Genomic DNA, 17,306 nt, shown 5'->3' with positions numbered 1-17,306 from the left:
AACCCGGCATTTTTCAATCCTGTAGACGAATACTATGTAGAGTTCTCCTTCACAATCGACTAGATGACACGACTCGAAATCATCATCCACACTGTTTGGCATATCATAAACTTGCCAACTTGGTTCGTCATTAACTATTTCAAACACACCAAGATTTCCCGAGGGGAAGTAGAATGCTCCCCCAAGATAGGTGGGAGCACATTTAGTAGGCCAAAATTCTATATTTTGATCGTCCATATCAATATCAAATTCTTCCCATGTCTCGTCCCTTGATCGTCCATATCGCGTAGAATTAACCAGCCATGAAAAAAAGCAATTGTGTCCTTGTGGCACAATTCAGGGATACTTTTCACGTACGACTTCGAGTCACCGGGTGAGTAAAAAGCATGGAGTTGTTCACACTCACTAGAGTCGGTATCATTATCACACTCACTAGAGTCAGTATCATCATCGTGGTCATGGGTATACAGAAGCCAAGGTGTTTGTGTTTCCTCAAGAGAGAGAGGCCATGATTTGTCAAACTCTTTTTGATTCATCGGTGATTAACAACCTAATAGAGGATCACACAAACTTAGGAATTTACGATTACTACTCCGTATCTGTAATTTGTAATTGTGTTGTGGCTTCTTCATAAAACAAATTGCAAATTTATACAACTTTTTAGCTGTTCACATATCATACTTAAACTAGGAAACAAATTTAATCAAACGTAAGAGGGCAACATTATTTTAGGATATTAATTAATTAGCTAACATAAACATATCCTTAAATTAGGAAACAAAATCACGTAGAGATAATCTTCTTGATTTTATAATCAAAAGATTTATTTTTTTTAAAAGAAAATTCCAAAGATCTGTCAAAAAAAATCTAGATCGTTTCCAAAAAAAAAATAAAAAGATCTTGATATTATCTTTTACTCGCATAAATCATATTAGGAGGGCAAAATAAATTTATCTTCCCACCATAAATTCAACAACCTTACACAGAATTAAAATTTTAAAAATGAATACCTGTGTTATTTTATGTATGCAAGTGTTACTTCTGCTTCGTGCCGGAGCACCGTGTAAGCTACATTGCCACTGCCTTCTCGGCCTGAGATAAACCTCAACTAATTAGGTCCACCACTCAAAACGTTGCGGAGATGATGATTCATACTCCTAATTATAGATAATTATCGATGATTTAAAAGGAATGATAATTTCAAAAAATACATTGCAATGTAGACAAATTTTACGAAGGTAATCGGTAAAGTTCGAGCACCAATGTCAACTGTATGTCTCGCATATTTGAACTAACAGTTTGCTGCACCAGTCACCAGGGATATTCTATAACAAAGAGCTTCCTTAGTTACATCTCTTTCTCGATTTATTGAAAAAAATGTTCAATGATTTAACAGTGCAATGAATGTATCTTTCTAAAATGGGTCTTTAGTTCTTTTCCAGGTATTATCTAATTATATTCTTGGAAGTTGGCATGACCCGTTGCTTGTGCATGCTCCACAGCCTCCTGCAGTGACAGTACAAAATTCGAGCATCATCATAATTTGCATTCGGAGACGACACCAAATATTATATGAGTATGCCACTAAACAAACGATGTAAGGGATCCTACCTTCTGTCCTTTAACTCCGATTTGGCAGACTCCACAACGCAATGTGAAGTTGGCAGTGTCAGTAAACTTTCTCAGCCTGAAGTGCAACAAAGTGAAATTAGACAGAGTAGCACCATCAGTCTCAACTGAATAACATTCTCAAAAGTTGGCATCATCATCTACAGAATTGATAATGAGCCTAATAGGCTTACATTCATATACTACTTGAACTTGGGTCGGTCAAAGCTGAATTCAGATTGAGAGTAGGTTCGAATATAAATCAAAGAGAACATATGAGTTATGGTTTATGATTGATAATACATTTGTACGAGAAAATGTGAATATCACAGCTTTTAAGAATATTTGATTAAATTAAATGGAGCTTGTGATCCAAGCTCAAGCTATTACCCAGCTAAGTCATACATTACTAGGATCAGGAAGCTTGGCTCAAGTTTTAATTGGTGTAGCGGAGACTCAGTAAGTCATTGTCAGTTGTCTATCATCTTAAACTGCAGTATTTTGACATGCAAAAAAATTAAAGCAATAACTAGCTCCAAGAAAATTATGCAAGGGATCAATTACCTATGCTGCTCCTTCACAAAATTCTGAGCAAGGCTCTCAACAGGCCCTATGGTTCTGTCATTGCTTACAGCAAATATTGTTAGATCGAACTCTTCTGGAGCACCTTCAGCGGGAGATATCTGTTAACACAACCACAAATAATGTAAAATTTCTAAATAACATCCAATGGAATCATCAAGGTGCAGGACTGAAAGAGAAATGCAATGTTAAACGAACACCCACCCCACCCCCCCACCCCCCCCCCCCCCCCCCCCCCCACCTCTTCCCCTCTCAACAAAAGCATTTAAAAGGTTAAGGAGCTTACAGCCAAAGCATCATAGTGAAGCCCATCATAAAGAAGCATAGCCCTTTCACTGAAGTTACGATCCTGGTTTAATACCCAAACAAACAAGAATAAACAAACAGAAGGCTTTAGTATCAAGAATTGGATATTGTTTAGTGAATACAGAATAAAAAGCATACTGACCTGACCATACAAATCACATCGAGTTGTCTGAATGTCATAAGCTGCTATTTCGCGCCCATAAAAATCAGCTAATATTGAAAGTTCTATAGCCCCTATTAAATAAAATACAATACAAGCTGTCAAGAACCACAAACAACTCTAGATTTTGGGAGAAGATTATATTCTAATGCTTAAGAAGAAGGGAAAAAAAAAAAAAAAAAAAAAAAACACCCACAACAGCCTAAGAAGATTATATTCTAATGCTTAAGAAGAAGGAAAAAAAAAACCCACAACTGCACTAACAAAACATAAAAGATAATGTAGTGCAAAAAATATACTACCTCCATTAATAGTTATGTGCAACTTTGGGTTATTATTTGTGAGATATAAAATATTCCAAAGTTGCACATAACATTTAACAGAGGTAGTACAAAAATCCTGGGAGTTGAGGACTACAGGGGACTGTTTTAATACATTGGAATATAATAAACCATTGTTTTTTTGTTTTTTAAATCATGACCTCTTTACAAGCAATTATGAAGCCAATTATAGCATAATCATACAGGACATCCATGATTAGAGGCAATATACTCATTAAATTTTCCTAGACATGCTCACGCAATCCAAGTTAAGACCCCTCACACAGCATATATCCACCTCATACTTCGCTTGCTCATGATTTTCTAAAAATGTTCAAACTATAATTCAAAGCCTGGGTTGAATGTAGAGAAGGGCAAAAAAAAGGGTAAACGAACTATGTTATAGTAAACAATGGGGTTAACAATTTCATAAAATTAATCCTTCTCTTTGGCCAGCATAAAAAATAAAGGAATTTTAAATCGATCACAAATAGGTTAGGAAAAACAAGATAGCCAGTTTATGGAAAAGCCCCATAATAGATATAGAGGACTGAAAATAATTCACTGTTAGATTATGGTAGATCATATTCCATTTATAGAAGAAGTTAATACACGATAATACGAAGTTTTCGTATTTGAAATTTACAGAGTAACAGACCATGATATGCAACAAGAGCTACAATTTATCGATTGAGAAAGTTACTGAGTGACTTTCCATCATTTTTACTCTAATGCAAAAGAAATAAACAGTAACTTTTAATTAGAAAGGCAAATTACATGAAATGCCAAGGTAAGCTCACTCGTTTGAGTCTATAAAGGCACAGTTTCAGATTCAATCTCAGGTGAAATTATACTAGGTTAATGTTGGAGTAATCTCCCACTAACCAAAGAAACCTTTCATAACATATTAGTTACTCATCCCAGATTCATAAGTTAATCCGAAGAAAAAGGCCACTCGTGAAAAATATTTCCTTATAATCATTAATTTTTTTTATGTATCAACAGTTTAATCATGATCATTACAAGACTCCCCTTGGCACACAAATTGAAAAAGAAAAAATACTCGTTATTTATATGCCTTAAATTTTTTGACATATACTTGCTCATAAACTGCTTTCAGGATTTTCTCAACTATAGCACATAAATTCACTAATCTTATAGAACATAAGAGAGAGATGTAATCTGAGAAATCTAATCAGGACCTAAAGCTCTAAACTGCAACATAGATGAAAGTTTAGAAAGCATAAATTCTTTGAGAAATATTAGATTATAAGCAGTGATATTTACAAACCAAAAGAATAGCATGAGGTTGTACCATAATCTGTCAAGGCTAGAGTTCAACCAAGTTATCATCAGCAGATTAACTTATAGGTTATTAAATAATTGACTGATAGTTATCATAGTATTGGGTAGTAGTATCACTTTTCTTTTCTTTTTGCTAGAGCAACAGAACTAGATTAGTGCCAGAATTAGCGACAGTTAAAATTGGCAAGTAATCAATGCCCAGATGGTTGACAACTAACTGAGCAATGGAAGCATTTATTTCAAAAGAAACTTGTGCATCTAGCAGTGTTTAAGCAAATAACACACACTTAAACAAGCCAGCTGATCTTTTGAAAGGTACGAGTATCAGCTATATATTAATTGCAAAAGTGGAAAACATGAGCCATGGTGCAATATTTGTTCTGGTGCAAAAATGGAGCCAAATGATGTCTGAACATTACAATGATTGGTTTAAATAATCAACAGATTACATATAATCATCTTTGGTTCATAAATTTTGCAAAGCAACAGCAAAGAGATAACTATGAAATAAAGAATAACATGGCAACTTAAGAGACTGTCATATGATTCACAACATTTAATATTGATGTTGAAGTTTCTAATCTTTCCTAAGGAATCCACTTTTCAAAAAAGGTAACACCACCAAAAGATTACTTAGAAAGAATAAGTATATCCATAAAAGTAAGTGTGTACTGTGACACAAAAGATAAAAGGAAGTCAAGAGGTATTCAGCTGACAACAGACTCTTATTTTGTTTGTTTTTTTTTAAGGAAAAACCCCTTATAATTCAGGAAAAAAGAAGAGAGAGAGCACTTCATGGAGCCTGAATTGCAGTCACGGAGTCAGATAGCTCCACCATTGTAGACCCTATACGTAGAATTATATATTTATATTAAAATCTAAAGACCCACAGCTACATTCGCAACTAGAACTCCTTCATGCACATTGAGTCATTGCTAGTAATAGCCTGATAAAATTTATTTCTTCTTCCAACAGCAGGGAGTCCACAAGCCAGTCCAATACTTCAATTTAGCTCCAAAAGGTCTTTCCTTAAGTTATATGATCTAGTACCTACTTAACAATCAGCAGATGGGCTATACTTTCAATTCTTTTCGAACATTGGTGAAAAAGTTGGATTAAGAAGCCGGAATATGATAGAGAAGAATTGGTATATAGGACATGTGAGCCTACTTCAATTTTAGCACAGTGAGTTAAAAATAATTCAGTTTTGCCATGGCTATATGCTTTAGATTAATTAGTTCAATAAGGCTCAAATACAGCAAGTCTGTTAGCCATCATGCTTTTACAGGACACATTGAACTTAATTGACCTAAAAAAGAGAGCTTCATAATTGTATTCAAGTATTGAGTATATTGAATTACATCACTTGTTCATGGTCAGGTCAAGCCACCATGCCTAATATAACAAAAGAAGGCTATAAAGAGTTCACTTTCTTATTTCTATTAGAGAATTAGGTAAACAATTTGGAATCACATGCATGCGACTACATACAGCAACTTCAGCAGATATAGGATGAGAGCCACCAGCTATACAAGAATCACAATTATAAATATAAAAGATCCACCAGCTAATAATCACTCTTTCGAATTTTAAAGACGAAAAAAAAAATAATAAGAATAAAAATAAAATAAAAGGAGTCATAACAAACCTCCCCATTTCTCTGAATCAAGAATCCATGCGCAATATTCTTCATTAGTTTTCCCAAGAAAAGCTTCAGAGTATTTCACAGGATCGCTAGACACAGTAGCAGCTATAACCTTCCAAAAATAACAACAGATATTATTTTTCCTGTTTAGTAAAGAGGAAATAAAAGAAAGAAACAGACTATCTATACAAGAAGCCAAGATTCAACAGAACAAAATCCTATAAACATCCAAGTGTCCAATCATAAATAGTTATTTCACATCATCTGTTTGATGGGAAGTTATACTTGACAGAAATCAAAATCAAAACTAACATATAAATTCTTTAGCAAGTAACATATTGTCCCAAATGCAGCTATTACATTGTGCAAATAACAAAGGAGTACATAAGGAAAAAAGCCAGATATTCCCACAATTCGATTGTTATCATTTTAACAAGGCAGCCAAATCTTTTATACTGTGCATAATATAATTTATTTGTTAGAAGTCCACAAACAATTTAGCCTCAACTCCATATTTTCCTCCCTCATAATGAATGTGACATACTACCACATACAACTTCAATTATTAATCGACACAGAAAGGCTAGATGATAAAACGAAGAAGAATCATATAAATGCAGATACACACCATATTATATATTTCACCATTCTAATCAATCTAACAACTTAGCCCTTGAAAATTTTTACTGGTATTAAAACAGATCAGGAGTCTCACCTGTCTTAATTCAGGAGCCTTCTTACAATCATGATCCATGACATATCTGCAAAAATATGAACAATGTGAAATCTGTAAACACCTCGCGCAGTATGCCAAGTAAATATAGCTATCCTTGGATCGAAACTTACCCAACTGCATTGAACAGACAGCTGTTATCAGACGGGATTACACGCCTAACAATAATACCTTCCATATTACAGAACCAATATTACACCTGTAAGTAAACAAAATTACAATCCACACATCAGAATTCATACTGAAGGCATAGGATAAACAAGAGCAAAGGATTAAAAGGCGATATTGAAGAATTCGGAACGAATTGTGCTTCAAGAAAAATGAACATTGCATAGCATACTGTAATTCAATGTTAGGCATGTAAACTAAAGAAACTAACACAGTATCAATTTCGAATTTGGGGAACTAAACAAAAATAATTCAGCAATGATAATGACACAAAGGGGAGTTTAGCTTCTAGAATCCAGCAACAAAGTAAAAAAGTATAACAAATCAAATTGAGTAATTCTTCCTATTACCCTGAACAAAGAAGCAAAGAATTTCAATATTTTTTCTCAAAAATAATAAATTATAGATGGGATTTATAAGAAAACCATGAACAATAAACTGATAAAATACCCATTATCAGCAGCACTAAAACCATCCAAGATTAGCAAAATAACCCAGAAATCTTCTTGAAGCATCATAAACTATGCATACAAAAAAATGTAAATCCACCATCGAAAACAACCAGATAAATTTTGCAGCAGAAAAATGAAAGAAATCAAAATTGCAGCAAATTATTTATTGAAAGACTCACAATTTTTGGAATCTGTTCTTGTTCTGAATACTAAAAGCTGGAAAAACGAAATTCTCTCTACAAATTTTGCACCGATTTGTTGGGAAACGTTTCGTATAGAAGAAAGTAATCTGGGTGTCTAAATATAATTTGAGAAATCTGTCATTTTTAAGTTGTAGGCTGTCTGATTGGGTCCCACTATCCTACCATTTGAAGAAAGGTTGATGAAGGAAGAAAAGAATATTTTCTTTTACTTAAATTTTCATATCCAAATGTACACAAATTATTTTGCAAGAAAGTTGGTGTCCTAATCCGAAAAAAAAAAAAAAAAAAAAAAAAAAAGAGAAATTTTATGAGTATAATAATTTACGGAGTAATAAATTTTTTTTTTAAAAAAAACCAAATACTCCCTCCGTCCCTAAATTACATTCCTCTTTTTGCTCTATTGTGTGAGGAATAAATGCTAGAAAGAGGAATGTAATTTAGGGACGGAGGGAGTACTTTTAAGGCCTGTTCTCATTGATTGAAAATAGCTGAACTGAATTGAACTGAACTGAACTGAAATGAATATTTTATAAGAGAAGGGAATTAGGAGCTGAACTGAACTAAACTGAACTGAACTGAACTCAGCTAAACTGAACTGAACTGAATTTCAACGTAAGAGAACAGGCCCTTAGCCATTTAATTAATTTATTTTTTATTTTGCTTCAAATTTTTTAAAAAAAAATTTAAAGAAAACTAGCTCCCAACTAACAAGAGATTACGATTAACGCAAGAGGACATACAAACAAAAGACATAAACTGGGTTTGGGATACAACATTCACGATCAGCTAGACAATACAAATAAGGTGATTGACAAATTCCATTACAAAAACTAGTCATAAGATGCTCTGAGCTTGTTTCTTTACGCTTCTTGGACTTGCTCAAAGCCTCAAAACGATATTTGTACTACGTAATCTTTCTTGTTCTTCACCCTTGACGTGTACAACCTTCTATGTTTCATTGTCTTGGCTTAGAACATGAAGGTAGGGGGTGGGAGAAAAGATTGCACTTGGCCGGGTTTAAAAGCCATGAAGTCATCTTCATTAGATCCCACGGAACTTTTCAGCAATATTAGTGGTAGCATAGTCTCACGTAGGAACTTCACTCCCTCCTCAATGCTTAAACCTTCATCGTTGTTATTAGTTAGACAAGGAGAAATAGGCTCATCTTTCTTCTCAATAGTAGTAGTGTTGGGCTTACCAAACCCAACAATATAGTTTGGGTTATTCAAGACTATTTATGAAAGGCTTAGTATATAATTAGGATTATTCAAGGTTAGATAATAGTTGTGATTATTATGAGAAAACATCTAATAGTTCAGATTATTTTTTTCTAATTTTTTAAATAATAAAGTTATAACTCAATTTGTACCTATAAACTACTTACTACTACGCATTAGTATTTTATCGAAGATAAAGAGTCTAAACCAACAATTAAGGCTAAGAACTTCTTCGTATCCCACTTCATATAGTCATTTCTACGAGACTATGACAGAGCCTTGTTTAAGGGGTTAGACATTATGGATGAGTAGGTTAAATTAAATAAGTATTTTATCTTCTACCTAATCGTGTAAATAAGGGTTACAAAGTATGGAAGGTCAAGTCAATGAAACTAGCTCAGCACACACACTGATCATGACTTGTGTGACTATGCCTCCTTGTTTGGTTAGATTGAGAAAAATATGACAAATCCCATGCCTCATTTATTTTTATGACAATTGACCAATGACACAGATTTTATTTAGAATGACTTGTGTGACTATGACGGGTCCTTGTTTGGTTAGATCGATCGAGAAGAATATGACAAATAAGTTCTCATGTCTTGTCTACTTTTATGACCATTGAACAATGACAAAGATTCTGTATTTTTAATCCCTTTATTCCCATTTAATTGAAACATTGTAATGTTTGCATTTCATTTCATTCAGCTTTTCTATTTCGAACCAAAAAATCTCGAAGGAAAATTAGATTTTCATTATATTTGCAAATCAAAACTACACAACTAAGCAAAATCAAGGTCAATCCTTTTCTTGTCCTTTGTTTCCCTCTCTGAATTTCATTCCGTTAACCCTTCATGAACCAAACACCCATTAATTTCTTAATCCATTCCTCCCAACATTTATAAACCCTTCTTCTTCGTACTTTTTGGGAAAAAAAAAAAAAATTAATCCAAAATAAAAACCACCACCACATTCTCCACCGCCGGCCACCACCCCATCCTCCGGAGTAGGAGTGTGTGAACAGGAACAACATATTTGGCGGTGAAGTTTGCACCTTTTATTGTTTTTTATTTTTATTTTAAAATAATTAATAGGATGTTATTGATCTTATTGCATTTTAATTTCAGGGTCTTTGAATTTTTGACTGTTAACGAATTGGGGAATCGCCTGAATTACATTTGGATGGCTTGGAGGAGGGTCTGTGGCCGAAAGGTTACTTCTTTTTCCTTCAATTTTATTGATTTTGTGCTTAGTATGGGTGAATTGTATGAACTTGATTCCATAGCTTAGTAATGTTCTTAATTTAACTCGGATCTTTGGTTTTCTAAACCCTGAGGATAGAGGGGTTTTGGCCTTTGGGGTGTTAGAAGTTATATGCAATTGACAATGTTGAACTTGTTGGAAACTATTCACTCAATTAGACAACTGAATTTCAATGAATTTTTCAAAAATATGTTTTTGTTTCGGAACTAGTGAAGCTTTTAGAGGGGATTTTCACATCTTAAAGTGGGTGATTAGAGATGGGTCAGGACCAGATGTCTTTCCTTTGTTTGACAACTAAATTGGCATTGGGAACCTTATACTTTTGCTTGATTGATATAGAGTCAATGACCGAGAAGGAAATCGAGCTTAGGATTTGTGATGTCGTTGTGAATGAATATGATGTCCTTATAGATTCATGGTTACAATGTCAATATGTAAAAAAAAAAAAAAAAAAAAAAAAAGGGTTCATTCCTTTTGATGCCAGTTCTGTTTATGGCCTTGAGCTAAATATTAAGTTTGATGGTAATACTCTTATTTTCCTGTTTATAAGAGTGATCATTAAGATGATGATGATTTAGTTTTGATTTTTAAATTCCTGGTTTGGCATATTCTTCAGTGGTTTTGCTACCAAATTAACACCTGCACTCAGAAATATTTTTAGTCATTTATTCCTGAAGGTCCTGCTATATAAGCTCCTTTGCCTGTTCGTTTGCATGGTGAGGGTACTGACCTGAAATGTCGGAGATGCCTTGGGAAAAACTTATTTCCTAGTATGACTCTACCCTAGTTGCCTCTTTTCTAAATTTGATAATGAATACAATCTTTAATCAAGTGAGATATGAACTTTAGTACTGGATGGGTCACAATGAATACCATATTTCTCTCGAAGACAATGCACTTGTTGCTGGTTTGCCAGGAATTTAGGAGGAGAAAAAAGCAAGAACATGAAAATTTGGTCTCTGAACGAAAAGCATTTCAAAAGCGTGATTAATGTTGAAATTCTTGATTTCAAGTTGGCCGTGTTCATTTGCAGTTTTGCACAGTAGTAGGGCTGAGATTAATTGACGTTTTTGATACTATACAATGATAAAGCTGGACATTAATAAATTGATAATGCAAGGGAGGTGTTACCCATAACCTTCTTGCTTACTTAATTTTGGACTGCTGAGTTATCACGGAGACTATGAACCTAATCAAGTTTGAGTTCTACTTTCATGAAACCAACCTGTTCTAGCGGTTTAAGATCCTGAATTGGTCCAATCCCATTGGCCAGGTCTATGAATGATCCACCCACCACCTTTGTTAATTGTTATGACATATCCTAGTTTTCTGGATTTAGGTTTGTCTGACTCCATCCCAGGCCCTGATTGAGCTTGACCATCCATGCCAGATATTGGTTCCAGTATATAAATTTCAGAACTTTCTCTGTCACGAACAAAGAGCTCTAGAGTCTTGTTATACCTTTTTTCCCCCTTCTTCCATCATCTTTGAGACTTTGACTGTGGGCATCATTGTTCTGGTTCTGCTTGATTGCATAAAAGAATACACTGGAATATTAATTATTGTGTTTATTGATTATGTACATTTTTCTCATTATGTGAGGAAAAAGGTTTCAATATTGTGTTTATACCTTCCTGCTTATTGTAGGTAACTTATATTGCAAGTCTAGCAAACTCTTTGGCTATTCCAGCTCCTGGAGGTGCATCGGTGTCAAGATCTTACTCCAAGCATGCTATCAGGTCAATCTTAGAATCAGAGATATGGATGCCAGGTAAAGTCAAAATGTGCTTTTCCTATCTGCTAGTCCTGCTCTCGTGTATCGGTTTAATTGTGACTGGCCTTTAATGGGGTTTATTTATATATTACAGTATTATATTATGGAAAGATGATTCTTCTAATTTTCTAATGACTAGTACCTTCTCCTTTCAATTTTTTCTTTCGATTTTTTTACCCTTTGTGTGATTGTGTATTTTGACTAGGTAGGGAGGCTGTGTTTTTCTTTTTTTAATTTTTAGTTTTTTTTTTTTTTTTAGAGTTTTATGTACAGCCAGTGAGCCAGTTTAATAACCTGTAAGTTGGAACTAATGACATGTACTTGATAATTTGATATGGTTCGCTCTTTTAAAGGTTTTTTAAAAACTAGGTAGACAGATCTTAATTTGATTCAAATATCGACAATCTTGTTTAAACTTTGCTTTTGTTGTTATTTTTTTGCTGTGACAGGGTCATTAAACAAGCTACAATTTCTTGGTGGTCTCAATCACAAGTCTTTGACTAGACGGCCTTTAGTGCGGTGAGCTGATTTTTTTTGTTTTGTTTTGTTTTTTGTTTTTATATCATATGCTTACACATCTTGCCTATTGAATAATAATTTTTCTTCCCTTTGTGTATGTCTGTGATTCTGTAATTTGGAAAAATTGACAATTGTCTCAAGACTCTCAACTATGTCATCCTTAAATAGGGTCCATGAGTCCATCTGAAATTTGTTTAATTGGGTTCTGTTCTATAACCAGGAACAGTCCCGTGATTTTGGGATGCCTTCCCCAATTGGTCCTTGGTGACCTATGCCTTGAACAATTTGTACTTTGAAAGTTACTATGCCATGTGGAGTGATTTCATTGGTTCCCTTGATCTTTTTTCCCTTAAAAGATATAAAAATAAACTTCCCTATCCTTTCTCTCTCTTGTGGCCCATGGCTTATCCATCCTTAGGTCATCTCCAACAACCCCTGACCACACATAGGATTCACCGGCAACCCAAAACCTCACAGGAGTTTAGTTGATAATATTTGTTTTAGTAGCATTCAGGCAGCTAGAAGAGAAATAGAGCCGCCTCAGTCAAGATGAAACTGCAGTCTCAAGACAGTTAGTGTCATTTTGTTGCAGTTTAATTCCTTTTTCTTGTGTGTTGACATATTAGACTTTACGTGGGATCATATTTAAATTGATTGAATCATATTATTAATATATGTGAGACCCTTATTAGTTATTACTCACAAACTCACCAATTCAAACCCATCAGCCATATTTTAATTAAAGTAAAATAAGTAAATAATTTGAGTCTCCTTTCAGTTTGTTCGGCGACTATTGGTGGGCAGATGATTGGGCAGGTGAGGGTTTTTAACTTTTTATGGGTGGTGGAGAAGGTGAGGGGACTGCTAGGAAAAGGATTAGGAGAGATGTGTGTTGGGTCTTGGTGGTTGCTGGAGTTGGTAAGGAGTAGCAGAATGACAGTTGATGAGGTGAGGGACTAAAGGGTGGAGGTTATTGATTACCTGATTCTTTTATGGTGGTTATGAAACTCAAATGACCAAAAATGGAGATAATTGTTAAGGTCATGTAAGTATCATGTGCCATATGTTATGGTAAAGTTTGCTGAGGAACATAAAAGATTATATAGTTGGGTCTATTCCTAGTTATTCAAACTATGTCACGCACTCACGCGGACTCTTTATTTCACCTTAAGTACCCGTGTCGAATCCTCAACACCGTACATGTGTAAGACAATGTGACTCTTGATATTATAAAACAGCCGAGTTGACATGGGTACCCTAGTTTGAGTAACATATAAAAAGTATGGATTGTTTATAGGATAGATATAGTTGGGACTTGGGAGTCCTTAGGACCATATTGTCAATTTTACCTTACATATGGAACCTTCTTTTGTAGATGTGGAGGGGCTTTGAAGTCTTAACTTAATCAAACTACTGGATGGATGTTGGAATAATGACAGTTGGAACAGTAGCCTAGACCCAACAATAAGTAGTACATAGTATAGCTTTAGAGATCAGTTGAGGAACTTAAATAAGCATTAACAAATTAGTATGTAAATTTTTTTGCTGATTGAGTGGTTGCTAATCTTGCTGTCTTTATGGTACAAGACACTGCAGCTATTTAGCTACTCCAAGGTCAATGTTTGTAGGTGAGAGGAGATTCTGGATGATTTTATCTATTTGTTAAACAATGTTGATTCTTGTGCAAGTAACTAATTTCCTACATACTTTATCATGGTGGTTCAGTTGAATTGTTGTTTACTATGAAGCGGAAGTATGGAGATGTCTTTGTGAGAGGGTTTCTTCTTTTCTGCGCCTCCAATGCACTTGTATGCTTTATAAATCTCTCATTTTATCTTTTGAAAAATAAGGGGAAACAAGTCTTCAGGAGATGTGGAGGAAAGGGTTTAGATAGGGTGACAATGGTTGAGCGCTACATGTGCATTGGTCTTCTGAATGGTCTGTGACTAGTAAATATAGTAGACTTTCAAAGTTTCAACAAAGATTAGTTATTTTTATTGTTCTTATTAGAATAATTCTCTAATTTACTTTTAAATGATTAGAGCATTTATAGTTTTTCTTTCATTAAAAAAAAAAATCAGTTAGTAGTTATTAACAATGATAAAGATATTCAATTTCTTGGAATACTGAATAAAGAATTATTTAAAATTTCAATCACTTTGTACTCGTTTCTCTGACTCTAACTAATAATTTGAGAGATTATTGATTGAGGGGAAACCAACTTTGTTCAAGCAACTTAAGTACTAATTCGTCATCCCAGATTGCCCACTTGCCCAGATTAATATGGTGTTTTGTTGTACTTAAGTACTAATTCGTCAATGTCTTGATGGAATGATGGGAGATTATCTTGTTGAATTCTATGAGTTTCATAATATTTTCAATCTGATGATAAGTTTCCTTATAAATCTGTATATGAAAATCATCAAAATGCTTTCTTGCTAGCAGTAGCAAATAAGTAATATTTCTTCCAATTTTGTAATACTTGCAACACTTCTCTAAAATGGAATTTTCACAATACTTGCAACACATAATAATTGGAAAGTTTGTTTTTGGTGAAAGTTGTACATTTGTACTATAACCCTTTTTTAAAGCTCATGGCCCACTTAATTATACTCCTGTCAATCTCACAATTCATTTTAAGTGTGTTAAATTATTTGAGATCCATTGCTCTTAAATACCGTGAATTTTCCTTTCCATTTTATATAAAGGGGAAATCAATGGTTACTTTGGTAGATATATTTCAGAAAAAAAATGTGTCATAACAATCCTAACACCTAAAGCTATTTGTATGTGGCTTGAAAATTTGCCAGGTGTTTCCATGCAAGCCTCCATTTATTGGCTAAAAAAAACAATGAGTCATTTGGTTTGAAGACTGCCAGGAGAGAAAAATATTATGTGAAGAAGGACGGCAGGACACAACCTCCTGTTGAAGCCCCATATGTGCCTCAATCAGTAAAAACAAAAATCAAACTTATGCCAGATAAGACAATTGACATTTTTGAAGGTATGACAATTGCTGAGCTTTCCAAGCGCACCGGGAAAAAAATACATTATCTACAGGATATCCTGATAAACGTTGGGGAGAAGGCTTGCTCAGAGTTTGACTCCCTTAGCATTGATGTTGCTGAATTGGTTGCTATGGTATGTGTTTTACCTGTTACTGAATTAATCTGTGGAACCTGCTTCACACTAGGTGTTTTGAAACAAAATTGAGCAGTGTTCATTCTAGAAACATTAGGTTCAATATGATGTTGTATATAGTTGCAACCTTGCCATCTTAGATCATACTGCTTTTGCTGATCTCTTCAGTTGTATCTGTTATATGCACTGAAAAAAGTAATGGTGTGATTATTTTCGTTTCCAGGAAGTTGGTGTTCACGTGAGGAGACTACACTCAAATGAAGGTTCAGAAATCTTGCCAAGGCCCCCTGTTGTGACAGTAATGGGTCATGTTGATCATGGTAAAACTTCCCTTTTGGATGCATTACGCCAAACATCCCTGGCAGCCAAAGAAGCTGGTGGTATAACTCAACATGTCGGTGCCTTTGTTGTGAGCATGCAGTCAGGGGCATTCATAACATTTCTCGATACGCCAGGCCATGCTGCTTTCAGTGCTATGCGAGCTAGAGGTGCTGCAGTCACTGATATAGTTGTCTTGGTGGTAGCTGCTGATGATGGAGTGATGCCACAAACACTAGAAGCCATGTCACATGCTAAAGCTGCCAAAGTTCCAATTGTAGTTGCTATAAATAAATGTGACAAGCCTGGTGCTAACCCAGAAAGAGTTAAAGTACAGCTTGCCTCGGAGGGTTTGGCTTTAGAAGAGATGGGTGGGGATATTCAGGTGATTGAAGTATCTGCAACAACAAAAACTGGGCTGGACACTTTAGAGGAGGCTTTGCTTCTCCAGGCTGAGATGATGGAACTTAAAGCACGTGTGGATGGACCCGCGCAAGCCTATGTGGTGGAAGCAAGGCTTGATAAAGGCCGTGGTCCACTGGCCACTGCTATAATCAAGGCAGGAACATTAGTTTGTGGTCAGTATGTAGTGGTGGGTGTAGAATGGGGTCGTATAAGAGCTATCAGGGATATGCTAGGGAAGTTAACAGAGAAAGCAAACCCTGCCATGCCCGTCGAGATTGAGGGACTGAAAGGTCTGCCAATGGCTGGCGATGATATTGTTGTTGTAGAGTCTGAGGAGAGAGCAAAGATGCTTAGTGCAGGAAGAAAGAAACAGCTAGAGAGAGACCGGCTTCTGAAGATTGAACAGGAGAGGTTGAAAATTGCTTTGCCCTCTGAAGAGGAACCCGAAACAGTTGAAAAAGTTGAATTGCCTATCATAGTAAAAGCAGATGTCCAGGGAACTGTTCAAGCTGTTACAGATTCGTTGAGAAGTTTGACTAGCCCTCAGGTGAGATGATGTGTCTGATATCATTTGGTGTCCTTTTGCTCCCCTATTCAGTAGTTTCCAATTCAGCATTCCTCTAGTCCTTGTTTCCTTTATTTTATGTACTTGCGAACCCTAAACCCCCTCCCCAAATAATCCTGAAAATTTATTATGAAAATGAGTTGTGCCTGCTGACTTTTTTGTATGTACTTTTTTTAGATGACTCATTTTCATAACAATATTTCCTCGCCTGTCTTGAAGTCTGAACCCTATTACTATTGGTTAGATTTGAACCCTCAAGAATACTCATTAGCTTGCTTTGCTGTTACCTGAATTGAAAATATACATTAACCGAATTCCATAATATTTTATGTATGTTTTTTTGTAAATCTACATATTTTAGTAAAAAAAAAAAAAAAACACATGGTCAAAGTGAGTTTGGTGAATAGTGTAACATGGAGAAGGTGAACAATTAATAATAAAGAGTTACACATTCCCAAGTGGGCCTTCTTATTTCATACATCGTATATGTCTTCTTCTGCATGTATTCTGAAAACCTTTCTTGTCAGGTCCTTGTGAATGTGGTTCATGTTGGAGTCGGCCCAATATCACAATCTGATCTGGACTTAGCTAAAGCTTGTGGAGCTTGTATTATCGGGTTCAA

The 17,306-nt window shown here is 35.0% G+C and overlaps 1 protein-coding gene across 1 annotated transcript; it reads right to left on the bottom strand.

The window, feature by feature from the left end:
• Positions 1 to 1,251: 1,251 nt before the first annotated feature.
• LOC145605271 (OVARIAN TUMOR DOMAIN-containing deubiquitinating enzyme 2-like) lies at positions 1,252 to 7,609 on the bottom strand. The gene is made up of 9 exons (XM_081661320.1): positions 7,459 to 7,609; positions 6,773 to 6,858; positions 6,642 to 6,687; positions 5,930 to 6,038; positions 2,639 to 2,730; positions 2,477 to 2,539; positions 2,173 to 2,291; positions 1,612 to 1,687; positions 1,252 to 1,506 (listed from the first exon to the last, which is right to left on the bottom strand). Exons 2-9 carry the CDS (start codon positions 6,835 to 6,837, stop codon positions 1,450 to 1,452), a joined length of 627 nt encoding a protein of 208 aa, XP_081517446.1. The 5' UTR covers positions 6,838 to 6,858; positions 7,459 to 7,609; the 3' UTR covers positions 1,252 to 1,449.
• Positions 7,610 to 17,306: the final 9,697 nt, after the last annotated feature.

The sequence above is a fragment of the Chenopodium album genome, chromosome 22 (assembly GCF_948465745.1).
Source record: "Chenopodium album chromosome 22, dcCheAlbu1.1, whole genome shotgun sequence".
NCBI lineage: Eukaryota > Viridiplantae > Streptophyta > Magnoliopsida > Caryophyllales > Amaranthaceae > Chenopodium > Chenopodium album.
The sequence above is the reverse complement of the archived record's forward strand: the minus strand, read 5'-3'. Positions and strand labels throughout refer to the sequence as shown.

Coding starts and splice junctions, on each gene's coding strand:
- LOC145605271 (XM_081661320.1), bottom strand. CDS start 6,837: ATGGAAGGTATTATTGTTAGGCGTGTAATCCCGTCTGATAACAGCTGT. Junction 6,688..6,772: donor TGTCTGTTCAATGCAGTTGG/GTAAGTTTCGAT, acceptor ATATTTTTGCAG/ATATGTCATGGATCATGATT. Junction 1,688..2,172: donor TTTGTGAAGGAGCAGCATAG/GTAATTGATCCC, acceptor GTTGCACTTCAG/GCTGAGAAAGTTTACTGACA.